The sequence below is a fragment of the Salvelinus fontinalis genome, chromosome 1 (genome assembly GCF_029448725.1).
Source record: "Salvelinus fontinalis isolate EN_2023a chromosome 1, ASM2944872v1, whole genome shotgun sequence".
In the NCBI taxonomy this organism is placed as follows: domain Eukaryota; kingdom Metazoa; phylum Chordata; class Actinopteri; order Salmoniformes; family Salmonidae; genus Salvelinus; species Salvelinus fontinalis.
The window spans coordinates 21,446,537-21,474,434 of record NC_074665.1 but is presented as its reverse complement, the minus strand read 5'-3'; the positions used below and the strand labels follow the sequence as shown (position 1 = coordinate 21,474,434).

At 42.3% G+C, this 27,898-nt stretch overlaps 2 protein-coding genes across 7 annotated transcripts in view; both read left to right on the top strand.

The window, feature by feature from the left end:
* The first annotated feature begins 789 nt into the window (after window positions 1–789).
* Window positions 790–16,544, top strand: cops3 (COP9 signalosome subunit 3). 2 transcript variants are annotated; one of them, XM_055902942.1, is made up of 13 exons: window positions 790–1,148; window positions 1,303–1,460; window positions 2,473–2,602; window positions 2,877–2,989; window positions 4,057–4,106; window positions 4,657–4,749; window positions 4,871–5,050; window positions 5,242–5,382; window positions 8,490–8,663; window positions 15,033–15,119; window positions 15,257–15,370; window positions 15,488–15,568; window positions 15,789–16,544. In XM_055902942.1, the coding sequence occupies exons 2-13, from the start codon at window positions 1,406–1,408 to the stop codon at window positions 15,840–15,842; spliced, it is 1,272 nt and encodes a 423-aa protein (XP_055758917.1). In that variant the 5' UTR covers window positions 790–1,148; window positions 1,303–1,405; the 3' UTR covers window positions 15,843–16,544. The 2 variants fall into 2 exon arrangements, with proteins under 2 accessions (XP_055758917.1, XP_055758908.1); XM_055902933.1 differs by lacking the exon at window positions 790–1,148 and having other exon boundaries at window positions 1,288–1,460.
* Window positions 16,545–21,009: 4,465 nt separating this feature from the next.
* usp22 (ubiquitin specific peptidase 22) overlaps window positions 21,010–27,898 on the top strand; it is a 35,977-nt gene continuing 29,088 nt past the window's right edge. The window contains exon 1 of one of the 5 annotated variants that reach the window (XM_055902664.1): window positions 21,010–21,514. In XM_055902664.1, coding sequence (XP_055758639.1) covers window positions 21,395–21,514 — 120 coding nt within the window. In that variant the 5' untranslated portion in view covers window positions 21,010–21,394. Of the gene's footprint in view, window positions 21,515–22,536; window positions 22,688–23,696; window positions 23,786–23,825; window positions 24,045–27,898 lie in introns of those variants that run through there. The other 4 variants (XM_055902923.1, XM_055902905.1, XM_055902757.1 and 1 more) reach the window with 4 other exon arrangements.

Here is a 27,898-nt window from a genome sequence, read left to right as displayed (position 1 = left end):
CATGCAGCAGAGGGAGAAAAAAAACAGGGAAGGGAGGAATCTGTCAGATTCAGAGTGTTTAATAGTCACATGCACAGGGTTTGCAGGTTTGATTGCAGGTTACAGTGAAAATCTTAGGTGCCGAGCTCCAACATGCAAGACTAAGTGGAGTAAAATAATGAAAATTGTAATAAAAACAACAATAGAAATAGCACTATATACACCATACAAACTGTAGCAGTGATGAATAAATAAATGTCCATTAGGGTGGAGGCAGAGTGAAGCCTGTTGAGGGGGTGGGGGAACAAAGTGAAATAAAAGTAACAATATACATATTAACAACTGCAACAGTGATGAATGTCGTTGGGGTGGGGGCCCTCGGGGACACTGAGGGCCCTCGGGGACAGGCCCGAATTTCAGCTCTGGAGAATACAGGTGCTAGAATCTTTCCAGTTCCCACACAGCCATGAGTGCCATGAATCTGGCTAGCAAGACTACACAGGTGTGGTCAATGGGAAGACCTATCCAATGAGGAGGCCCCAGAACAATGAAGAGATTCTGAGTAGCAGCTACAGTTAACAGAGTGGAGTGTGCGGGCCTATTGTGTGGTTCGATAATTGTCTGTGGAAGGGAGCAGGGGAGGTCTCAGGCTCGTTGCTAAGCTGCAGGAAGACGTTGAGTGTCCCCTTTGTAGGGGCCCCCAATCTTGTTTTGCCAAATCACATCTGAAACAAGGCTAACGTTGTAGACATGAAAATTCATGTATTATTTTAATTGTTGTACTGTACCTTGTGTATCCTGTGAATGACAAGTAAACTTGACTCCATACGCACATACAGTCAAAAATGCAGGTGCTATTCAATTTACCTTGTGTTACTGGTGTCCCTGTCCTGATTTGAATCAGTCCGAGAAGAAACAACAACAAAAAACAGTACTGTCCTGTGGCCTCCACGGCTGCATTCGAGTGGGAAATCTCCAATTGTATAATGTCTTTGCCTGCAACCCGGTAGCATCTGCACCGTACTTCCTGTGTTTACTAGTGTGTGTGATCCTTAAAGTGGTAGCACAGGGAGACAAATTCCCAATGAATAAAATTCCTGATAGAACATAAAGACAATCAGCAGATGTTTTCAGGGGGTGTACGTTTCGAACGAAGGAGGAAATAAATGGTAACAAACAGCAATAACTAGGTTTCTGATGCATTTATATTTTGCGTTTAGCAAATCTGTGCCTGTCAATTTAAGAGCCTAAAGTTCCAACCGTAAATCTCGTTAGATCCCGTCTGTTCTTACGAAGGTCTCACGATACTTCTCTCTCTCTCAGTGGTGGCTGTGTTGCCCCCTGTCTCAGCCAGCACGGACGGAGTTGTTTCTGACATTTGAATGAAAAACAGTCTGAATTGCTACCACTTTGGACAGATGAAATAATGGCTTCAGCCTTGGAGCAGTTCGTGAACAATGTGCGGCAGCTCTCTGCACAAGGTATGGACACTAAACAGGTTTTAGTTCTCAGACGAGCTGGAACTATTAGCTAATGCTAACCAATGGGTTACTGTGCTGTTATCATGTATAACTAGCTAGGCTAGGTAGCCAAACTGGATAGATCCTTTTTGCTTTATCATGTAAACACAGCGCTAAATTTATTGTTTTGGTGATCGAGGCCTCAAAAAAGTAGTTCACAAAGATGCGTTTTTACCCCGGGACACTAATGTGTACCTCAAACAACACTGCAAACGAATACGTGTTTTAGAATCTTACTTTTTGTTTTTGTTAGAGAAAATAATTTCTGGGGTATGCCTTCCGGTAGTTCCGCCCTAAGCACGCGCGATTGGATGAAGAGCGCCATTGTCAAATGTTATTGGGCGACAGTCCCATCTGTAACGCAATATGCAATCCTACCATTGGTTATGCACCCAGTGCAGGCCTTGACAGGACACTTGACCGGCCGATATATTTTACAGCTGCCAAGTACCTCAAGTCCACGATGATTTCATCCACGGGGAAGTTTAGTAGGCGCAAAGAATGTGAGCTATGCAGCTAGACCGCGTAACATTATAAAAACGTGCTCAATATTCTATTCTTTAAAGCAAATATATATTACTAAATGATTAACGTTATCATTTACATATACGGGTGTATTCAGTTGACATTATGGTTATTTTGTTGGTACAGAGGTTTATAGAGGTTTGCTATTATAGCCTGTATTCTGTTGTTAGAAATAAGTGAGCAACATTATTAAATATTTATTTCTGACTATCATGGGCTTTCATCTCTGCGCAAGACTAGTGTAACGTGGGTCTGCTGTTGAACAGTAGAGTTTGGGAGGGCTCCATCTAAAAATGGGAGAAACACTTGTGTCAATTAAACTATTTATGATATAGACTCTTAATCCTATATTCACAAATGAACTCCCATTTATTTTGGACCTGTACTCTTCAACCAGCTCAAGTGCTGCATTGTTTGTTTACCTATTGTCTTTACTGTTGCATATCAGGTCAGATGACACAGCTGTGTGAACTGATCAACAAGAGCGGGGAGCTGTTGGCCAAGAACCTGTCCCACCTGGACACTGTACTGGGGGCCTTGGACATCCAGGAGCACTCCTTGGGCGTGCTGGCTGTGCTGTGAGTAGCCTGCTCTCTTCTGCAGTCATCTAATCGTTGATCAATGATTTTATAAGTCAATCACTGATCTAGGATATGACTTTGTCAGTTTCTGCTTACTGTACATATGTGTATTTAAGGCTCATAACTCAGGAAATTATATCACAGATCAAGGTGTTAAAATAAAATTGTCTGAAACTGGTTGTCTTTTACAGTCGACATTCTTTGTTTTAATACGGTGACAACATTTTTTTCTTGTGTACTCACGGACAGTTTTCACTTTCCCTTCATAAAGGTTTGTGAAGTTCTCCATGCCAAACATCCCTGACTTCGAGACGCTCTTTTCCCAAGTCCAGCTCTTTATCAGTACCTGCAATGGGGAGCACATCCGATATGCAACAGACACTTGTAAGTCTAAACGTAACTTATTTTTGGTTTCTAGAAGCCTTGTATTGATGTGTTTACTCCATAAGGTGTTAACGTCTTGTAGTGATGGAAGTGTTTTCTAAGCAATGTGGATCATGTTTTTCAAGGTCAAATGATCAGGGCAAAATGTATTTCGCTTGAACCTGTTAAACCAGGGGTTCCCAAACTTTTTTGCCCTGCAACCCAATTTTGACGTCAACATTTCTTGCGACCCCACCATGTTAAAAAAAATAAAAAATAAAAAAGAGGTAATCAACGGCCAATATTTACTATTTTAATTGGGTCTATGACAGTCTATTACAAATCAGTCTGACAGTATTTTTCTGGACAGTATTTCAATCTGAGGAAGCATAGTTTGAAGTGACTGAAATGCATCAAAGGTATTGGGATGTTCAGAAGATCATCAGGCAATAACTGTCCCCCGCAATGGAATCGGTGAGAGGACTGTGGATCTGTCTCTGTACATTAGTCACACGCGATATCTCAGACAGCTGTGTCTTGTAGAGATCCGGCATTTACAAAATGATACTGATTGGCCCAATGCGGGAGCTATAGTAATTAACTGAAATGTGTGATATCCCAATTGGCCCAAGGGTGGACGCTGCATCATTTGTGGGGGGGACATGTTTTGTATGATGATCTGTCTAGAAAATAATGTCATTGTTGATGTTCTTTTCCCTATCTGATTTAGTGCCTAATGATTTAGTGTTCTAATGAATCCTGCTCGGCTTGTGGTCATTGTAGAGGGAAACAGAAGACGGGTACGGGTTCCTGAGGGTGTTATCTTTCAGTGATGTGGTTGTAATATTTTGTAGCATAAACCATTCAAAAGGATAGAGCCACATTTTGTAGGAAGAAAACAGAAACGGCTCTGTTCATTACAACCGCATCTAGCGGCTACCAGAGATTAGATGTAACCGCGATTCTATGAACCAAGAACAATTATTCCGTATTTTTCCCCCCAGTTCCTCGCAACCCCATTTTCATATTCGGTGACCCCTAGTTTGGGAAATGCTGTAAAACCCACTATTTGATTATTCTCTCCACAGTTGCCGGCCTCTGCCATCAGTTGACAAACGCCCTTGTAGAACGGAAACAGGTAAGTCTTGCCAAAATGGGAGCAACACATTTCAATCAGAAGAGCTAATGCATGAACTTACTTGTCTATTAACATGGGCTGTTTGAGAAAATGACTCGTGTTTTTACAAGATAAGACTCAGCTTATGTCATTATTACTACTACTTTCAAAAACAAAAAGCCAACCCATGAGAAAGCATATTGGTTCATTCTATTTTATATAAGTTTAATGCAGCAGTTTTTTCAAAGAAGGCTAGAATTGGCTCTTAATTCCATGCTTGGATATTTTATTTGTAATCACAGCAGTGCAGGGTATGTGAAACAGATGTCAGTGTGCTAGGAAGTGTGCCAGGACAACTCAGGGTAAACTGATTGTACCAAGGCTCAAACCTGTGGACCTCTGCCTTGCTAGCACACGTGATCGCCCTGCTTGGCAACGTACTATCCAGTTATGCCACCAAAACGGAACCTCGATGGCACCATTGGCGACATTTCAAGCTAGCTGTGGAGTGAGTTCATGGCACATTGTTGTCTCTGTTACATTTGGTTTAATGCATCTCTTTCCTTCACAGCCATTGAGGGGCGTCGGCATTCTAAAACAGGCAATAGACAAAATGCAGATGAACACAAACCAACTTACCTCAGTTCATGCAGACCTGTGTCAGGTGTGTAAACCGCTTCATGTCAACTGGCTCTTTGGACTTTACATGATTATTGCAATGTATTGATGCTTGGCTATGAGACTAAGCATGAATGAACTCTACTATTTTGTGTGTACATCCACAGCTGTGCTTGTTAGCAAAGTGCTTCAAGCCTGTCCTCCCGTTTCTTGAGCTTGACATGATGGACATCTGTAAGGAGAATGGCGCCTACGACGCAAAGCACTTTCTATGTTACTACTATTACGGCGGCATGATCTACACGGGTCTGAAGAACTTTGAAAGAGCACTGTATTTTTATGAACAGGTACTGGCTTATTTGAGAATCTAAAATGTGTGTGCTAAAGCTGTTTTGGATGTGTTAGTGTTCCTGTTGTTATTAAAGTGAATTGATTTAGCAGGCTACTAGTAACACATTTGTTCATCTTAGTACCATTTGAAATGACCTAATTCCATTGTGTGATATACTTATGACCCCCCCCCCCCCCCCCCCCCCAGGCAATAACCACTCCAGCTATGGCAGTCAGTCACATCATGTTGGAGGCCTATAAGAAGTACATCCTGGTCTCCCTGATTCTACACGGCAAAGTGCAGCAGCTCCCCAAATACACATCACAGATAGTTGGGAGGTTCATAAAGGTGAGAGTGAAGATGCAAACATATTTTACATCCTTAGATGTGCCATTACATCTCGAACACTAGAACCGCTGGGCCTCGAGGGACCCCCCCCTTTAAGCTAATGAGCAGTCATTCTGACTGCACCATTCTAACAGTGTAATTAATACATCATATATATGCTATCGCAAAAAATATGATTTGGTTGTATTTATGAAGGTCTTAGCAACATTAGAATAAGATAAAACAAAATATTCAAATAACACAATAGCATTTTCATTAGTTTGTTACTGTAGGCTATATTTAAAAACAAAAATCACCAACATTCAAGTGTTCAATCAATTTGATTTGTGGAGTACCTTTTTAAGTATGAAACAGAAAGCATACGTGTTGGATCGCGGTAACACCAACCACCAAGACGCATTGTCAGCAAGATGCGTGGCCAAATGATAAAAACATCAGTAGCCTAAACATCATTATAAGTGTGCCTGATGAGTAATGAAAATCAGCACAAAAGCAATAATGGCATTATTTATTTTTAACCTTTATTTAACTAGGCAAGTCAGTTAAGAACAAATTCTTATTTTCAATGACAGCCTAGGAACAGTGAGTTAACTGCCTTGTTCAGGGGCAGAACAACAGATATTTACCTTGTCAGCTCGGGGATTCAATCTTGCAACCTTTCAATTATTAGTCCAACGCTCTAACCACTAGGCTACCCTGCCTCCCCATTAGAATGAATATAAGTGTTGATATGACAGCAGTAAACACAAATCGTCAGTTATTGTCAGCTTGTGCTTACATGTTGTGCTGCTTCATGCAATGGCATCAGTTGGAGGGTGTTCATGTCACAAACGAAAGCTGGTGAGTGCTTTGCTGATGTTTTTTGCTTGCAGTGTTGGGTCGGCTCTCTGTGATGACATTTTTGTGCTGATAATCGGCTGTAGCATTGTCACCGGCTTTGTTCTGTCCAAACAGGGCTCTCCCTTCCTGTCTCACCGTTTTCATTTGGTGGTGGCACAGCCACCTGCTCATTGCTCACTATTCTGGCTTTTTTTACGATTCGGCCTCGGCGGTGAAGGTTCAGGCTGAGCCTCAGAATCAGAAGAAGAATCATCAGAGATGTCATGATTCATTTCTTCCCCCACCGTCTGAGTCGTTTTCATTCAGATCTTGTAGCGAATGTGCATTCATTTGTCTTTGTCTTCTTGCCACTGTAAATTACACACACTCTCACTGTGTACTCCAAGTAGACCAGAGTAGACTGATTGGATTGGGTGGACTGATATAGGGGACATACCAGGGGTTCCGTTAGGAAACCGGCAGCATTTTAATTTACCGGACATTTTGAAAAATTTACCGGACCCATATGCATTGGGTGCGTCACTGGTGCTCAGAATGACAGAAATCCTATTTAGAATATAGTAATTCGTGTCAACAGAACATGCAAGTCAAGGATGCAATGGCGTGTGTCCTTCTCACCGAATTCTGATGCTCACTATGAAGATGTTAGAATAACTGTCCACATTGACTTTTCCTCAGCCAACAAGACGAGTAACAAACAGAAAAATCACTAGCCTATGTCAATCTACTATCACCCATAGTAGAAAAGTTGACCTCTTCTATTGGTCAGCTTTTCGAGAAAGAAATGGCCTATTCCAAACAGACTCTGGGACAGTTGTTGGACTAGAGATCCAAAATGTGTACAACCAGAAGACCTAGGCTACATTAACAAGTCAGATCAGATGATGCAACAGATCAGAACGTTCAGCTTAAACTGTTGATAAATGATTATTTCTTCACATTATAAGCGTGGCAATGCGCGCAAGGCAGTAGGGTAACCGCAAATGTTTGTTCCATAATGCAATTAGCTGGAAAACATCAGTGTCAAAGGGCACCGCATGTGCGAGCGGTTTCATGTGACAGAGATGAAAATATCCTTTAGAAAGAGGGGAGATCTAGTATGCAACAACTAGCATGGGTTGCTAATTTGACTAGGATTGTGCCTTTGGCTACTGGACAATGAAAGAAAGTTGATATAAAAGAATTGCCTCCAGGGATATGATCTGATTTTGGCTCGGCTACTTTGAAGCAAGGTAAGACATGCCTCATAATATGTAGTAAAACGTTCAGGTTTCAAACAATGAAGTGTATGTTTTCAAAATGCATACGGCCTCCAGCTCATTGCAAAGTGGTGTGTGAGGTGCTGGTGAAGCCTGTTCTGTTGCCTGTGCATGCTGTTTGCGATGCTGAAGCAGCAGCTCACTCGGTGACAGATTTTCCACTCAAAGGCTCTGTATACTGTAGGCCTAGGTGTGTGATCAATAAGATGCATAACGAATATACTGTACATGCGCCAATTTAATTGCACAAAATTATGCAAAGTCACCTATAGAGCGATGAGCATGACCAGTCAAATGTATTTCCATCGACTGTTATTTCCATCAATGAATAGGTTAAAAAGCATTATTTTGCAATGGGATTTTTTTTTTTCTGGGATAATTGGCCAGTGTCAATTTGATTTATCTGCTTTTCAACAAAGAATATCGGTCAAAAGCCGGCTGTTACCGGCTCACTGAAACCCTGGTACATAGCATTTTTTGGATTACAGTTAGAATAGATTAATTCAATAGAATGGTCTGTTCTTCATTCACAATTAGTGACTACATAGTTATGCATCTTTCGCTTCCCCTTGCTCATCAACTCACCCATTTCACACTTTACTTAATTGAATCTGTTGACGTGCGAAATTAGTTTTGGTTTAGGTTCAGTTTTGAGGCAATCTGCAGGGTGATTATCAACTGAGCACTGCACCTTCAACTATCGGGAGAAAGAGCGGAGCAGGACCTACTGTTGGGAGGAGGGGCAACGAGAAAACCATTCAAAAAATGACATGCCCTCCTTAAACTGGCTGTAACTCCAGTCTGTCTGATATTAATATTCTAACAACCATGTGTTATATAGAGTCAAGGACGGAGGGGGGCAAGACTTTGAAAATGGCAGAGTAATAATTTATTTACATTTTATGAACAGTCCAAATAACTGCTTTAGCGATTCTAGTGTTGTGCTTCTTGTACTATATACTATACATATGACATAGTATTACATATTCTACTGCTTTGTTTCTGCAGCCTCTCAGCAACGCCTACCATGAGCTTGCGCAGGTGTATGCCACCAACAACCCAGCAGAACTGCGTACCCAGGTGAACAAACACAGCGAGACCTTCACACGCGACAACAATACAGGCCTTGTCAAGCAGTGCCTGTCATCCCTCTACAAGAAGAATATCCAGAGGCTAACAAAGGTATACTTCCTTCCCTTACCACATGTCACCCTTAGCCAAGATATCCTTCCCCCACCCCACCCGAGCCACAGCCTGTTCACCCCGCTACCATCAAGAAGGTAGAGTGCAGTACAGGTGCATCAAAGCTATGACCGAGAGCCTGGAAAAACAGCTTCTATCTCCTGGCCATAAGACTATTAGAGTCCCCAACTAGCCGGCCGACGCCCAGTACCCTGCCCTGAACTTTAGTCACTGTTACTAGCCGGTTATCACCCGATACTCAACTTTGCACCTTAGACACTGCTGGCCTATGTACATAGTCATTGAACACTGGTCACTTTAATAATGTTTACATATTGTTTTACCCACTTCATACATACATACTGTATTCTAGTCAAGACTCATCCTATATACAGTGCATTCGGAAAGTATTCAGACACCCTGACTTCCACATTTTGTTACGTTACAGCCTCATTCTAAAATGGATTTTACACACAATAACCCATAATGACACAAAAAAAGTGGAAATATCACATTTACGTAAGTATTCAGACCCTTTACACAGTACTTTGTTGAAGCACTTTTGGCAGCGATTACAGCCTCGAGTCCTCTTAGGTATGACGCTACAAGCTTGGCACAGCTGTATTTGGAGTTTCTCCCATTCTTGTCTGCAGAGCTTCTCAAGCTCTGCCAGGTTGGATGGGGAGTGTAGCCGCACAGCTATTTTCAGGTCTCTCCAGAGATGTTCGATTGGGTTCACATCCGGGCTCTGGCTGGGCCACACAAGGACATTCAGAGACTTGTCCCGAATGTGGGTAGGGTCGTTGTCCCAGTCTGAGGTCCCGAGCGCTCTTGAGCAGGTTTTCATCAAGGATCTCTCTGTACTTTGCTCCATTCATCTTTCCCTTGATCCTGACTAGTCTTTCCTGTCCCTGCCACTGAAATACATCTCCACAGCATGATGCTGCCACCACCATGCTTCACCGTAGGGATGGTGCCAGGTTTCCTCCAGACGTGACTGTTGGCATTCAAGCCAAAGAGTTCAATCCTGGTTTCATCAGACCAGAGAATCTTGTTTCTCATGGTCAGAGTCCTTTCCAAGCGGGCTGTCGGGTTCTTGGTCACCTCCCTGACCAAGGCTCTTCTCCGCCGATTGCTCAGTTAGGACGGGCGGCCAGCTCTAGGAAGAGTCTTGGTGGTTCCAGACTTCTTCCATTTTTAAGAATGATGGAGGCCACTGCTTTCTTGGGGACCTTCAATGCTGCAGACATGTTTTGGTACCCTTCACCAGATCTGTACCTCGACACAATCCTGTCTGGGAGCTCTACGGACAATTCCTTCCACCTCTTGGCTTGGTTTTTGCTCTGACATGCACTGTCAACTGTGGGACCTTACATAGACACACCACGCCTTTCCAAATCATGTCCAATCAATTGAATTTACCACAGGTGGACTCCAATCAAGTTGTAGAAACATCTCAAGGATGGTCAATGGAAACAGGGTGCACCTGACCTCAAGTTTGAGTCTCATAGCAAAGCGTTTGAGTACTTATGTAAGTAAGGTATTTAATTTTTTTATACATTTGCAGAAATTTCTTAACAGTTTTTGCTTTGTCATTATGGGCTATTGTGTGTAGATTGATTGATTTAAAATGAAATATATATATATGTGATCAATTTTAGAATAAGACTGTAACGTAACAAATTGTGGAAACAGTCAAGGGGTCTGAAATCTTTCCGAATTCATTGTAAATCCTGCTGTACACCTTTTTTATTCATATACAGTTGAAGTTGGAAGTTTACATGCACTTAGGTTGGAGTCATTAAAACTTGTTTTTCAACCACTCCACAAATTTCTTGTTAACAATGATTATGGCAAGTCGGTTAGGACATCTACTAAGTAATTTTTCCAACAATTGTTTACAGAGATTATTTCACTTTAATTCACTGTATCACAATTCCAGTGGATCAGAAGTTTACATACACTAAGTTGACTGTGCCTTTAAACCGCTTGGAAAATTCCAGAAAATTGTCATGGCTTTAGAAGCTTCTGATAGGCTAATTGACATCATTTAAGTCAATTGGAGGTGTACCTGTGGATGTATTTCAAGGCCTACCTTCAAACTCGGTGCCTCTTTGCTTGACATCATGGGAAAATCAAAAGAAATCAGCCAAGACCTCAGAAAAATATTTTTAGACCTCCACAAGTCTGGTTCATCTTTGGGAGAAATTTCCAAACGCCTGAAGGTACCACGTTCATCTGTACAAACAATAGTACGCAAGTATAAACACCATGGGACCACGCAGCCGCCATACCGCTCAGGAAGGAGACGCATTCTGTTTCCTAGAGATGAACATACTTTGGTATGAAAAGTGCACATCAATCCCAGAACAACAGCATAGGACCTTGTGAAGATGCTGGAGGAAACGGGTACAAAAGTATCTATATCCACAATAAAACGAGTCCTATATCGACATAACCTGAAAGGCTGCTCAGCAAAGAAGAAGCCACTGCCCCAAAACCGCCATAAAAAAGCCAGACTACGGTTTACAACTGCACATGGGGACAAAGATCATACTTTTTGGAGAAATGTCCTCTGGTCTGATGAAACAAAAATAGAACTGTTTGGCCATAATGACCATCGTTATGTTTGGAGGAAGAAGGGGAGATGCTTGCATGCCGAAGAACACCATCCCAACTGTGAAGCACAGGGGTGGCAGCATCATGTTGTGGGTGTGCTTTGCTGCAGGAGGGCCTGGTGCACTTCACAAAATAGATGGCATCATGAGGGAGGACAATTATGGGGATATATTGAAGCAACATCTCAAGACATCAGTCAGGAAGTTAAAGCTTGGTCGCAAATGGGTCTTCCAAATGGACAATGACCCCAAGCATGCTTCCAAAGTTGTGGCAGAATGGCTTTAAGGACAACAAAGTCAAGGTATTGGGGTGGCCATCACAAGCCCTGACCTCAATCCCATAGAAACGGTATGGGCAGAACTGAAAAAGCGTGTGCGAGCAAGGATGCCTACAAACCTGACTCAGTTACACCAGCTCTGTCAGGAGGAATGGGCCAAAATTCACCCAACTTATTGTGGGAAGCTTGTGGAAGGCTACCCAAAACATTTGACCCAAGTTAAACAATTTAAAGGCAATGCTACCAAATACTAATTGAGTGTATGTAAACTTCTGACCCACTGGGGATGTGATGAAAGAAATAAAAGCTGAAATAAATCATTCTCTCTAGTATCATTCTGACATTTCACATTCTTAAAATAAAGTGGTGATCCTAACTGACCTAAGACATGGAATTTTTACTAGGATTAAATGTCAGGAATTGTGAAACTGAGTTTAAATGTATTTGGCTAAGGCAGGGGTGTCAAAGTCAAATGGACGGAGGGCCAAATAAAAAATTTAGCTACAAGCCGAGGGCCGGACTGTTCGAATGTTCATTGAAAATGTTTTAAATGACGCATATAGTCTAGTGAACCTAATTGAACCTACTGAAAACCTAACAAATATATTCCAATATGATCAGATAAATAAAGCAATATTTTCTTATGGCTCTGTCAGTAATCTTTAATTTTCAACAGACACAAAAGACAAATTTCCTTTATATAAAAGTCCCCATAACATGAACATTAAATGAAAGAAACCGGTATTCAAGGCACCATCAGTAGCCTATATTTTCTATTTTAGCAAAAGTGGGCTAAATTTACTTCAAAGAAAAAAACAATAATAGCAATTTTCTATCATCCACTCAACTGAAATATTTTTAAAATATAATTGGATTGAAATACAATAAAATAAAGTGCAAAAATCTATTAATCAAAAACAACACTTTGTTTAAGGAGAAGTAACATGCAGTGAAAACAAATATTAAACTTTAACTTTTAAACTTGAACTGAGTAAAAACTCTAAATATGTGATTGCACAGTAATGTTCACTTGTTTGAGGTTGAGGGTGATACTTGGTGGTGTCCCATCTTTTCCACAAGTTCATCAATGTTCGGGGTAAGGCTCTGAGCTGAGGAAATCCTCAGAATTGAGTGGAGGTGTTCAGCAGTAAGTCGACTTCTGTGTGATGTTTTGTTCAGGTTCATCAAAGAAAACAGTTGTTCACACAGGTATGTGCTGCCAAACATAGACAACGTTTGAGCAGCCTGGATGCGCAGCTGGGGCATTGTGTCGGGGAGGAAACGGGCGAACTCCGCAGCACCCACTGCCGCATATTTTGCCCTCAGTGCATCATTGCATTGGAGGTCAATCAACTCCATTTGGAGGTTTGGTGGTGAGCTTTCCACGTCAACAGCAAATGGGTTACCGAGCAGTTCCAACCTGCTTTTTTGTGCTTCAAAGTCAGCAAATCGGCGTCGAAAGTCAGCGGCAAGCATACCTATTTTATCAGCCAACTGTGCGCTCGGGAACGCACTGGTAGAGAGCTTCTCTTTCATGGTCTGGCAGCTGGGAAAGTGGCTCAAATTTTCTTTCCGCATCTGCGTCTCCCACAGAGTCAGTTTGGTTTTAAATGCCTTCACTGTACTGTACATATCAGAGATGACATGATCCCGACCCTGCAGCTGCAAGTTCATTGCATTCAGATGACTCGTAATGTCACACAGAAAAGCCATTTCACACAGAAACATTTCGTCTCGGAGTTGTGTTGTGTCTTTCCCTTTGCTGTCCAAGAACAGACAAATCTCCTCACGAAGCTCGAAACATCTTTGAAGCACCTTTCCCTGGCTTAGCCATCGCACCTCTGTGTGATAAGGCAAATCACCATGCTCCGTTTCTAACTCCGTCAGAAATGCCTTGAACTGGCGGTGATTCAAACCTTTGGCTCTGATAAAGTTAACTGTGCGCGTGATGATGCTCATTACATGCTCCATTTTCAAGGCTTTACCGCACAACGCTTCCTGGTGTATGATACAATGATAAGCTGTCAGCTCACCTGTCGCGTTTTCCTCTTGCATCTTTTCCCGTATCTTCGCCACCAGTCCGCTCCTGTGTCCACACATCGCAGGTGCTCCGTCGGTTGTCAAACCCACGAGTTTTTCCCAAGGCAGCTCCATCTCATTTACACATCTTGACACCTCTTCATACAAATCATGCCCCGTAGTTGTGCCATGCATAGGACGTAAAGCCAAAAACTCCTCTGTCACGCTTAGGCTGGAGTCCACTCCGCGGATGAAAATTGACAACTGGGCAATGTCAGAAATGTCGGTGCTCTCATCCACAGCCAAGGAATATGCAATGAAATCTTTTCCCTTTTTCACAAGCTGCTCTTTTAGATTGATGGACAACTGGTCTACTCTCTCGGCAATGGTGTTTCTGCTCAGACTCACATTTAAAAAGAGTTGCCTTTTTTCTGGGCAAACTTCGTCACAAACTTTAATCATGCAGTTTTTGATGAAATCCCCCTCCGTAAATGGCCGGGCTGATTTAGCGATCTCTTCTGCCAAAATAAAACTGGCTTGTAGCCTTTGTTCCATGTCCATATTCTTGTTTTTGTCCGCGTGTTTCGTTTCATAATGTCGTCTCAGATTATACTCTTTCAGTACCGCCACACTTTCTCCACACAGAAGACACACAGGTTTTCCAGCTACCTCCGTGAACATATACTCCGACTCCCACCTTGTTTGAAACCCCCGGTTCTCAGTGTCCACCTTCCGTTTTGCCATTTTTGATGGGTATCTGAAAGTTAATTTTACTGTGATGCTGACGACTGCTGTGCCAATAAATATTGAAATGAAGCAGCCTACTGCTCGGTGCGTCACCGTTGCATTGTGGGAAATGTAGTATTGGTGCGTGTAAAAGATCTGCGGGCTGCCGGCTTGCTGCGGTCTGCGGGCCGGTTCTAATAATAAATCAAGATCATCCCAGGGGCCGTAAAAAACTTTCTCGCGGGCCGGATGTGGCCCGCGGGCCTTGACTCTGACATATGTGGGCTAAGGTGTATGTCATCTTCCGACTTCAACTGTATACACGACCAATAAAATTTGACTTTATCAACTCAGCCCAAATATATCCTCCCACAACCTCCAAATGGACTTAGTCTTTTACCTCAATATACCTCCCTATACTTAAATATACCCCATTTAGCTCATGTATCTTCCTAAACTCAAATATGTCCCCCTCACCTCACATATACCTTCCTCCTAATATGTCTACCAATAGTCCCCGCTCACCTCATACCTCACCTTTACCCCCAACATACCATTCTCATCCCTAATATCCCTCTGTCTGCATTCAGCTATATTCAAAATATACTGTATGTCCTTCACCTCAAATGAACCTTCCACATCCCTATCTTCACCCTGTTACCAGGGTGTAAACAAAGTATTTAAAGTAAATGGTCAGATTGTATATGACCACTGTTCTATTTTTGCAGACTTTCTTGACGCTGTCCTTGCAAGACATGGCAAGTCGAGTGCAGCTGTCAGGGCCCCAGGAGGCGGAAAAGTATGTCTTGCACATGGTAAGCCAACGCGACCGCAGGAGGAAAGGCATGCTGTATCTCAGTACAACTAAAAACACTCACTTTTGAATGTCTGAAAGAAAATGGCCTTCACCTGATTTGATTTTTCAATTGGTTACGTTTTCTGTTCCTTACAGATTGAAGATGGCGAGATCTATGCCAGTATCAACCAAAAGGATGGCATGGTCTGTTTCCATGACAACCCGGAGAAATACAACAACCCCGCAATGCTTCACAAAATTGACCAAGAGGTAAGAGAATAGCAGTGTTGATTATCTATCCTTGTATGAAAATAACTGAAGTACAATGGCGTATCTCTTTTGGTAATGTTTTAGTGAAGTAAATGCCTTGTTCTGTGTCCTTCACAGATGCTGAAGTGTATAGAGCTTGATGAGAAACTAAAGTCCATGGATCAAGAAATCACAGTAAACCCGCAGTTTGTGCAGAAGGTAAGAAGCAACTGTTCAGTTTTTTTAGGCTCCTCTTGAGGTTTTCCAAGAGGAGTATATTTGAAATTCAGGTGTTTGATGGTTTGTGTTTTATTAATTTTTGAATATATTTTTTTTATTCCATTCTCAGACATATGAAGTAGCTATATCAAACATCTGGTCTTCCAGTTATTAGTATAGAAATTATTGCTAATGGTTAGGATCACATTGTGTGTTTCAGAGTATGGGAACGCAGGAGGATGATGTAGGCAGCAAAACGTCAAGTTACTCCTGAGAGCCATGGACAGGGGAGAACACTGCCACCCTTCAGGTTCTCATTGGATGACTTTTTTTTAAAGTGGAAAAACATTCTATTGAGTATGGACATTGGTCAAGGAAAATCTAAATGTGTGGAATGATAATTTGGTTATTTCTTTCACGGTGTCTTGAGGAAACCTAAACAAAAAAACAATTTTGTCAGTGTTTTATTTATCATTGTTCAGGCGGAAGAGCCACTGCTGCATTATCAACCATAATAATAAAAACTGGACTTATTTGTTCAAAAAGAATGTGTGATAAAGCACCGTTTTTCTGTTGCATGATATATATATATTTTTTAAGAATTTCCTTATAGGATAACATGCAACATTTGAGGAAATCTTAAGTCTCATGTTTTGAAGATCAGTAATTTCCCTCGACCTGCAAGACAAATTTTCTGGTATATCACATGGAGATTTGACAACAAAAACAAGGCTGTACTTCTGCCCATGAACAAATGTAGAAAGGCTAGTACAGTTTAAAAAATTAAACAATTGGTGCACTGTTTTTTTCCATCCCCTAGAGGTCTCTCGTGTACTGTGTTGTACTGTAGTTTGCATTTACTGCAGGTGGGGTGAGCTCTTGAGCTGGAGTCATACTTATCTGTTATCTGGAAGGACTCAAGAATACATTGATTCAGTAAATTGACACAATTTTGGATTAAATGGATCACATCACATTCCTGTTTTGTCAGCAGTGTTTACCCTAGTCTTCTGACATTCTGTGCTACTTATGCCTCAGTTATTTGTGCAGCGTTTCGTTTGTTATATGTGAACAGAGAGATATAGGATTTACAGTATTGCAAAGCCTCAACTTAACCCATTCATGTCCATAACAGACATTTTTAAATGTCCTTTGGTACACTTGTTCTCTGAGCTTACTGATGGATCATTTGAAGAAGAGAAAAAAAGTATCGGTCAAAGTCTATGTATACAATGTGAGTTTTTGGTATTGTACTACATTTCATTAATCAAGTCATGTGAATACATGTTCAAAGGATCAGATCTTAATAATGTTTGGTATATAGATTGCCTGGACGTGTGTGTTCTATCCATCTACACAAAAAAGCAGAGTGCTGAAGCAGGTAAAAAATCACCTGTCCTCTGTGCCAAACACTCACTACCAAGTTCCAAATGGCCTCTGGAAGCAACGTCAGCACAAGAACTGTTCGTCGGGAGCTTCATGAAATGGGTTTCCATGGCCGAGCAGCTGCATACGAGCCTAAGATCACCATGCCAAGCGTTGGCTGGAGTGGTGTAAAGCTTGCCACAATTGGACTTTTGAGCAGTGGAAATGCGATCTCTGGAGTGATGAATCACGCTTCACCATTTGGCAGTCCGATGGACGAATCTGGGTTTGGCGGATGCCAAGAGAATGCTACCTGCCTGAATGCATAGTGCCAACTGTAAAGGTTGGTGGAGGAGGAATAATGGTCTGGGGCTGATTTTCATGGTTCGGGCTAGGCCCCTTAGTTCCAGTGAAGAAAAATCTTAATGCTACAGCATACAATGATATTCTAGACAATTCTGTGCTTCCAACTTTGTGGCAACAGTTTAGTGAAGGCCATTTCCTGTTTAACCATGACAATGCCCCCGTGCACAAAGCGAGGTCCATACAGAAATGGTTTGTCGAGATTGGTGTGGAAGAACTTGACTGGCCTGCACAGAGCCCTGACCTCAACCCCATCGAACACCTTTGGGATGAATTGGAACACCGACTGCGAGCCAGGCCTAATCGACCAACATCAGTGCCCTGTGGAGGCTGTTATAGCAGCAAAGGGGGACCAACTTTAACACTGCTTTATTCTTTATTTTGGTGTTTCTAAAATGACATGTATGCTACTTGAAGTTCTGTGTGTATACTTGAATTCTCACTTTGTTTTCTATGAGTATATTGTTGCCATTTGTCATTATTATTCCATCACTTTAGTAGTTTTTAGTATTGCACGTTGTGTAACTATTCTTACACATATGAAATTGTATACTATATGATACGGGTAAGAATAAAGTAATCTACTCTTTACCACTTCAAATGTTAGGGGTGGACCTCATCGGACCCTTCATGAAATCCAGGAATGGCAACAGCTGGTGTCTGACAGCAACCGATTACTTCAAGTGGGTGGAGGCAATACTCATTAAGGTCAGTAAAGGAAGAGAAGGTGCTTAAACCTAAATTCCCTTGTATGACCCTTTTTAATGATTTACATAAGGAGCCTAATACATTCCAATAGGGGCCAAATAAAGAGTGGGGATTGAGAAAATGAGAACTCTTAGCCTAGCAAGTCTATTACCTGTAGAATGAACAATATTTCCATTCTTCAGCACCATCATTGCTGATACACTGTATAGAACTAATCCTGAAATGAAGTGAAGGAGAATCATCTCGTCTATCCTTTTGCTCCTCTCTGTGTGATCTGTTCATCTCCAAGGCTAATTCAGGTTTGGAACTGTGCTCCCTCCCGAGGGGTGTCTCTCACCCCTTACATTCTCTCCATCCATCTTTAGAGTTCTTGCTCCTCCTATCTCTTCCTCTCCATGGTGATGTCGTGCACAGTACTCTACATAATATTTAACATAAACAGCCATGATAGGGTCCTGTCTGTCTGGCGACTTGGTGTTTTGATACAACCAAAAACATCCACCGCAGACAGCACAGGTTACTTAAGTCAATATTCGCTACAAATCACATGCAATAACTGTTCATATATTTTTACCTTTTGAATCATATATTTGGCATTGGGCTTAGAACGGGTCAAATAAAAATAGTGGTTGCTTTTAAACAATTTAAGTCAAATATATTTCAAAATACACATGCTGAAGTTTTTTAAATTTGTATATATATATTTTTAAATGTTTTCTCAAGTCCAACTTTGACATTGGAAGTATGATAGATTATGATAATTGTAACATTTGGCCAATGTGGCCTGTCTGGACACTACTAACTACAGTGCCTTCGGGAAGGATTCAGACCCCTTCCTTTTTCCACATTGTAGTTACGTTACAGCCTTATTCTAAAATGCAAAAAAAAAAAAATATGTCCTCAAATCTACACACTATCCCATAATGACAAAGCAAAAACTGGTTTTTAGAAATGTTTGCTAATTTATATAAAAATACATACCTTATTTACTTAAGTATGCAGACCCTTTGCTATGAGACTCGAAATTGAGCTCAGGTGCATCCTGTTTCCATTGATTATCCTTGATGTTTCTACAACTTGATTGGAGTCCACTGTGCTAAATTCAATTGATCGGATGTGATTTGGAAAGGCGCACACCTGTCTATATAAAGTACCACAGTTGTCAGAGCAAAAACCAAGCCATTAGGTTGAAGGAATTGTCCGTTGAGCTGTGGTGAGGCACAGATCTGGGGAAGGGTACCAAAACATTTCTGCAGCATTGAAGGTCCCCAAGAACACAGTGGCCTCCATCATTCTTAAATGGAAGAAGTTTGGAACCAACAAGACTCTTCCTAGAGCTGGCCGCTCAGCCAAACTGAGCAATTGGGGGAGATGGGGGGCCTTGGTCAGGGAGTTGACCAAGAACTCGATGGTCACTCTGACAGCGCTCCAGAGTTCCTCTGTGGCATTGGAAGAACCTTCCAGAAGGACAACCATGTCTGCAGCACCACCAATCAGGCCATACAGAAGCCACTCCTCAGTAAAAGGCACATGACAGCCCGTTTGGAGTTTGCCTAAAGGCTCTCTGACCATGAGAAACAAGATTCTCTGGTCTGAGGAAACCAAGATTTAACTCTTTGGCTTGAATGCCAAGCGTCACGTCTGGAGGAAACCTGGCACCATCCCTACGGTGAAGCATGGTGGTAGCAACATTATGTTGTCAGGATTTTTTTTTCAGCGGCAGGGACTGGGAGACTAGTCAGGATCGAGGGAAAGATGAACGGAGCAAAGTACAGATGGATCCTTAATGAAAACCTACTCCAGAGCACTCAGGACCTCTGACTGGGGCAAAGGTTCACCTTCCAACAGGACAACAACCCTAAGCAGACAGCTTAGACAACTCCAGGAGTGGCTTTGGGACAAGTCTCTGAATGTCCTTGTGTCCCAGCCAGAGTCTGTACTTGAACCCAATTGAACATCCCTGGAGAGACCTGAAAAAAGCTGTGCAGTGACACTCCCCGTCCAACCTGACAGAGCTTGAGACGATCTGCAGAGAAGAATGGGAGAAACTCCCCAAATACAGGTGTGCCAAGCTTGTAGCGTCATACCTAAAAAGACTTGAGGCTGTAATTGCTGCCAAAGGTGCTAAAGCAAAGTACTGAGTAAAAGGTATGAATACTTATATAAATGTGCGACATTTCTTAAATGTTTTTGCTTTGTCATTATGAGGTATTTTGTGTAGATTGGTGAGAAACTGTGTAATTGATTTTAGAAATAAATGTGGAAAATGTCAAGGGGTCTGAATACTTTCCGAATGCACAGTATGTTGACAACCCAATGTCATGCCTTTACACCAAACATGTGTTCTGGACGTGAATGCGTTAAAGATGGAACTGTATATTTTACAGTCACAATTAAAAGGGATAGTTAAAGCATCTTTGGTACAGTCAGTGTGATGTATTGTATTTAATGTATGTGCCACCAGTGATTTTATGTAGCCAGTGGGAATCGCTTGACGGGCGGATATGGTTTGTAATAAAAAATTGAGCCAATCAGTTTCCGCATAGGGGCAAGACATAATAGGGACACACCAAGGAGGAGAGTCGATTAAGCTGCACCGGGCGCCCATTTACTGGGTGAAAAGTGATTTGCATTTATTTTGGAACTTGGCTTTCTCACGGTCACGAGACGGCTGCCCCGTTTTGACCGACGGCGAAGTTGGCTCAAACTCTGCTCTTCGGTTAAGCACGCGGAGCAGAGTATGATTCAGTGTTTTCACCTGCCTAAGTGGTTGCTTTTCATAGAAACGCTGTATCTGCCTTCCCAATGAAAACGAGTTTGAAAATTCTAACATATATTTAATGGAAAAGATAACGAGACATAATGTTGACTACATGACCGAGCGGCGCAAATTACTGTTCGATTTGAGTAGGTCGTACGGTTCCGCTGTGTGCAACCCGTGCCATTGTAATATAATCCTCTCAATCAAAACCAGGTACCTCCTTTCCATTGGTCAATAGAGGTATGAATGAGGTGGGGCTTGCCGCAATGCTCGCGGTGTTCTGTTGAAATTCCATTGCCGACCATTAAAACAACTGGGACTAACAATTTACCGAAGTGGAGACAACGAGAAATACGACCCAATGTTGGATTTAATTGCAGAAGAAATGTTAACATTCGGAAATGGGATTACTCAAGGATTGCATTGATGTGTACTGCATTTTCCTCTGGTTTAGCCGTGGCTAGCTAACTCTCAAGCTAGCCGAATCGGAACAATCGGTAGCTAACCAGCCAGCTATCCAACGTAGCTAGCTAACTACAGTAACTCTACAGACTTGAGTTATATGTAGTAGGACAAGGACGGTGCACGTTTCATCGCTAAAAATACGCAAAACGAATGTTGTTTCTGTCATGAGTCCAGCCGGGTGCCCCCATGTGAACGGTTTCAAAGTGGATAACTGGAAACAGAATCTACGGGTTATTTACCAATGCTTTGTGTGGAGTGGATCTGCCGAAACCAGGAAACGCAAGGTAAAAATGTTAAACGTTAGCTGACTAACTCAGAACATGCAGCAACAGACCGCTTCTCAAGAGCACTGCCCTCGACGTCTCACAGGCTAGCTGTCGCACATCACTATGTCTAAGTACCAAGTCACACAGGAAGAGGCAGCTCATACAAGTGTGTGACAGACCCTGGTTAGACCTAACGTTCACGATAGCTAATTGACTGACTAGCGATATTTACTACGGGTTACCACTATAACACTTGTCGAACGTTGGCTAGGTAACGTTAACCAGCTACAGTGCACATTTTCAGGCATGTCTGTTTCTCTCGGCTTGGGCAGTTGTACGTTTACTAACGGGCGGGTGCAGTTTTGGACAGGATTGACACTGAGGGGGGTGTGTGTGAGACCTTTAAGATACTACCTAACCTCCCACGTCTCATACATCACACAATCATGTGTGCGCGCGCCTGTAAGCACTCCCTACTCTGTTTACGGTGCTTGCATCCCCAGCTAGCTAAATTGCTTGTCTGTCTGGAAACGATCTCGTAGGCTACACAGAAAATAAGTACATCATAGCAATCTGCATGCTTCTTGAATAACATGAACATAGTACTTGGGTTATTTCGTCCAAGTGTACAATTCCTTTGTTAGATCTACTTTTCCGTGTGCCATCTGCGCTCATCACCGTCCGCCCCCGCGCAACGGTACAGACAGACAAAATACGATTATCGTATGAGCCAAGTACAGTCGGGTCTGGGGATATTATATAACTCACGTAGTTAACTATTGTAAAAAAATATTATAGGCGTGTATGTCCATATCATGATAATTTAACCGATGCGTCCATTGGCTACAGGCAGTGCGTATTAACACACAGTAGGAGAGAATCACCAAATAATTTTCACCAATTTATTTTCAGACAGCTTTGGGAGACCATAGTCTCAAAGCATATTCAGCTAGTCTGCATTAGAATTATCATGCAGTACAGTCTGTGTCCACACAATGCGTCATATAACTGCTGTCGTTTTAGCTAGACTAGAGCCTCCACTTGTTGGTGTCACTGTGTTGGTAGGCAGTGCATCGCCTACCGTCTCCGTTAACACATTTTCAAAGGTTAGACCGTCTTAAACCAACTAAGCGTTTTGCCCGAGTTCATCATGTGATACTGAGAGGTTGCAGTGAAGGATTCACACAAGCAGTAAGCCAGCAATGTCTATTCTTTTGACCCAATCCAGATATCATGTGTGTGTGGTTGGACTAACCCCAGGAGTTTGCATACCTTAGTCCTCATGTAACACTATTGTCTGTTCAGGGCTGCGATGTAGATGCAGCAGGGGTGTGGGGCTCTATGCTGAACTTTTTTTTTTACAAGGAGCACGTGTAAGCCTAAGTTGAAAAATGTAGGCGCGAGCACAATGGAAAATATTTGAGGTAATGAAGCTAGAATCCCTGTCTGTTTCCCCCCTTAGGCCTCTCTCTCTGTGGGTTCAAGGGTTTATTGGTATCATGTGTACAGTGTAGCTTCCTTCCAAATGGTTTCAACATTGTAACTGTTTCATCTCAGAGCCTTCAGCTTGCTAACCGCAACACACACACTGTAGCCAGTATTGGTAAGGTAAATGGTAACCATCTCACTATCTAAAAACATTCGTCCTCATAGGCAAGAGAACGGGAACGGACGTCAACTCCATCTTTTTACCAGAGATGTATTTAAAAATATATATATACAAAAATACTGTGATACTATTTGGTGGAATGTGCTTTGTGGCTTGTCCCAGGGGGGAAAAAACTAAATTGTCTTAACTGTTCGAGGCACAAACAGATCTTCTCCCTATCAGATCACTAAACTATGGTGTATGTTTCTCATATCGAAGTTAATGACTGAGCACAGAATGCATGCATCCTACAAATGACACTCGCTGAACTCAGATATTCTATATCAGAATGAGTGCTTCAACCAATACCATGTGTGACAGCTGTGAGCAGTCTGCTACACCCCCCTAACCAGCCATATAGCCTACTCGGCTGCTTCTCTCCATCCGTTCTTTCTGCACATCTCCATCAGTTTTAATATGTTACTTAGCCGTGATGGCGAGCTAGAGTGTGCAGACGGGGATGGGGTTGGAGCGGCTTGCAGCGTGAGCCCAGTGGATACGTATCTCCTGTAAGAACAAGCAGACCAGTCTGACTTTGCTGTCACGCTGCCTCTGAGTGCCGCTGCCTCTGAGTGCCGCTGCCATAGATGAAAAAGAGGGCACAGTGAGTCATCCGTGGCCCTTTAACATCCCCGATAACCGTAAGTTTCTCTAGTGGAGCTACCTTCTCTCCGTTGTACTGCGAATTGCTGTACGTTTTATGTAATTTTATAAACCATGTCGGGGGTGTTTTTTTGTTTTGCTTTTTTTAACTCGCAGGCTGCAAATTGTTGGTTTGATAACAATCTTGTTTAGTCATGTTACTTGGCTAGCAAGCTAACCCCATGGGACCTTGGCTATGCACACATTTGGATGGCACAGAAAAAGGGATAGATAACCTACTCGGATACTGCTTCAAAGGTAGGATACATATGCCTAATGTATTTCAAAGATAAATCTGAGTCAAATCAATCTTTAGTTCTGGTGTGAAATTGTTTTGTGCCTAACTTTTGGTGTGTGCGAATGAGAATGAGTGCTGTGTGTGAGGGAGAAAGCGAGTGAGAGATTGTAGGCTGTGTAAAGTTGTCTGAAGAGTAGGCTAAAGATGGTTTCATATTGTTTTCCCCTGCCACATTGAAAATGTAGCTGATTTATGCATTTATATTCCTTACTACATTCCTCCTGCCCAATCACAGGTAGGCCTTTGGATATGAGTAAATCAGCTATTTTCAGCAATAGGCTTTTCTATTATACAGAGAAAATGTGAAGTAAAATTCTGTGTGTTGTATTAAGGACATGTGTGAATATCAGGGGAAGATTTTTGTACAGAACGTATGGTAAACGGGCATCTGGGGCAGGGCAAACTGTGATATTTGGGCTGATATCACGTTGTTAGTAAAATGTTGGTATTGTGACAACCCCACTCTGATAATAGGCCAATTGTCTTGTAGTTTACCAACCATATTTTATTTTTGTGTCTATCTGTGCTAAACATCACCTTTTTGGGCCCTCGCCAGTTAGCATCCCTGCTTTCTAGTTGTTTGACTCCACGCCACCCCATCTTGCGTTAGGCTGGGAATCTATATTTAACCATATGTGGAATGGTAATCTAAACCCACCTGTCCACTGGGTGGTGGTGTGTTATGGGGAGACCTGTGTTCAGAGCTGTCACTGACCAGGCTTGTTATGTTTAATCAGGGCTGACGCGGCGACCTGGGGTTGTGGAATGGCAGTGACACACTGATGAATATCTATATATTTTTACCCCCCTCTTTCTGTCAAGTTCTTTCTCTACCTCTTTCTTTCTCCTTCAGCTCTCCTTTCATACCCCCCCCCCCCCCCCCCCAACACACACACAGTCGCCCCTGCTCCATGGATACCTCAATTAGGGTAAGTGGAGTGAGTGATGCAGGGATGAGGAGAAAACAAACGGATCGACCATCTGGGCTGGACCTCCTAATGAGCAGTTGATTGTATCATCAGTCTGTTTTAAACGCCTCATTTCTGTCCTGAGAGGAACAGACCCACAGAGAGGAGGTGACATGCCACCCAGGTCGTGTTCGCTAAGGCACATCGTAGCGAAACCCTTTGAAACAGAAAGGTATTAAAATAACTGCAGGTATTACCTCCCTGTATCACTATCAAACCTGTTCCATGCCTCAACCTAGTCATTCTCTTATGATACTGGCAGTGCCCACCTCCTAAAGCCGATGACGGCTGCTCCATTGAAGCAGTTGTTTTGAACGCACCGTGTGCTGTCTTCATCACCGCCTTTGACCAGCCACTCTATGCCCCATTAACTTTGAATTTCGCTCTCATGAAATCGTCTGGCAGATGGGTCTTTTGAGTGATCTGATTGTTGAGGAAAGCCTAGCGCCTAATACCTATGGTCAAAATCATAACCTTCGTTCGGCCATGTGTCCCTCCCACCTAACTATTTCTCTACTGAAACGTTCAAATCTAAGTTTATTTGTCACGTACACAGATTTGCAGACTAGGTCCAACAGTGCAGTAGAATGTCTAGCAAATACAACACAAATAATAAAAACATTTAAACAAATGTCAGAATGAGTCCCATGTCAGATTCCAGAATGTAAATGTGTGTGTGTAGCATATAATTTGGACAATAAAGTATGTACAGTAGTAGGTATATTAGAATGACTGATGTCCAGACAGTAATATAAATAGTACCTCAAGTGATACATTGTATTCAGAGTACCCTTTTCCACATTTTGTTACGTTACAGCCTTATTCTAAAATGTATTAAATAGTTGATTTTCTCATCAATCTACACACAATAACGGGTGGACTTCAAGTTGTAGAAACATCTCAAGGATGATCAATGGAAACAGGATGTACCTGAGCTCTATTTCATGTCTCATAGCAAAGGGTCTGAACTTCTGTAAATAAGGTATTTCTGTTTGTTTTTTTAAATAAATGTACAACATTTGCGGAAACTGTTTTCACTATCATTGAGGTATTTCGTGTAGATGGATGAGGGGTGGAAACTAATTTAATCTATTTTAGAATAAGGCTGTAACAAAATGTGCAGAAAGTCAAGGGGTCTGAACTTTCTAATGCACTGTACATGGAGCATTAGTGTCAAGGTGCAGGGCAGAGTACCGGGCAGGTAGCTGGCTAGTGATGGCTGTTCAGTCTGATTGCCTGGTGATCGAAGCCACTCCTCATTTTTAAAGCAGCCTGCTTGGAGTTTTCCAAAAGCCACCTGAAGACTCAACCATAAGAAACAAGATTTTCTGGTCTGATGAAACCAAGATTGAACTCTTTGGCCTGAATGACAAGCGTCACATTTGGAGGACGCCTTGGCACCATCCCTACGGTGAAGCATTGTAGTGACAGCATTATGCTGTAGGGATGTTTTTCAGCGGCAGGGACTTTGAGACTAGTCAGGATTTGAGGGAACGATGAACAGCGCAAAGTATAGAGATCCTTGATGAAAACCTGCTCAGGACCTCAGGCTGGGGCGATGGTTCACCTTCCCACACGACATTGCTAAGCACATAGCCTAGACAACGCAGGAGTGGCTTTGGGACAAGTCTCTGAATGTCCTTGAGTGGCACAGCCAGGACTTGAACCTGATCGAACATCTTTGGAGAGACCTGAAAATAGTTGTGCAGTGACGCTCCCATCCAACCTGACAGAGCCTGAGAGGATCTGCAGAGAATAATGGGAGAAACTCCCCAAATACAGGTGTGCAAGCTTGTAGTGTCATACCTAAAAAAATATCGAGTACTGAGTAACGTGTCTGAATACTTATGTAAATGTGATATTTCAGTTTTTTACACATTTCTCAAACCTGTTTTTGCTTTCTCATGATGTGGTATTGTGTGTAGATTGATTGGGGGGGACAATATAATCCATTTTAGAATAAGGCTGTAACAAAGTGAATGAGTCATTACTTTCCAAGTGCACTGTATATACAAAGGTATGTGGAAACCCCTTCAAATTAGTAGATTTGGCTATTTCAGCCACACCTGTTTCTGACAGGTGTATAAAATCGAGCACCCAGCCACGCAATCTCCATAGACAAATATTGTCAGGTGGATGGATTATCTTGGCAGGGGAGAAATGCTCACTGACAGGGATGTAAATACATTTGTGCACAACATTTGGGAGAAATAAGGTTTTTGTGTGAATGGAACATTTCTGGAATCTTTCATTTCAGCTCATGAAACATGGGACCAACATTTTACATGTTGCATTCATCATTTTTGTTCTGTATACTACCTCTGAGCTATAGCCAAAGAGTAGATATTCCATTTTTGTTTACTTTAGATTTCAGATGAACATGGATTAGGGATGCTGTTGTGAACATGGACTCGTCTCAGTTACGTTTCTTGAGAGAAGGAACTGAGGGTTAGCAAATTTTCAAGCGCAAACCATCAACTATGCTGCATGGCCTTTGGCTTCCAAGGGTCTCTCCCATGTTCTCTCAACTCCATGTATCTTATTGCTTTCTATCCCATGATGCCTTGCACTTCACAGCCATGCTGGCTCACAGCAGCTAGCTCGCCTCATCTGCATGCGTTTGAACTGTCACTATTCATCCTCTGCTGCCACGTCCTCCCCCTCTTTCTCCCTCTAGGTCCCTCTCTCTTTCTCTTCTCTCCAATTCAACCTCCATTTTTCACATTATCCCTCTGCAGCAGTATGCCTTCCATTCCATATACCCAACCAGTCACAATGGATTCAGGTTATGGTGGCCCTAGCCGTCAGTTATGTGTAAGATGTTCTAGCCCAGTTTTCACCCTGTC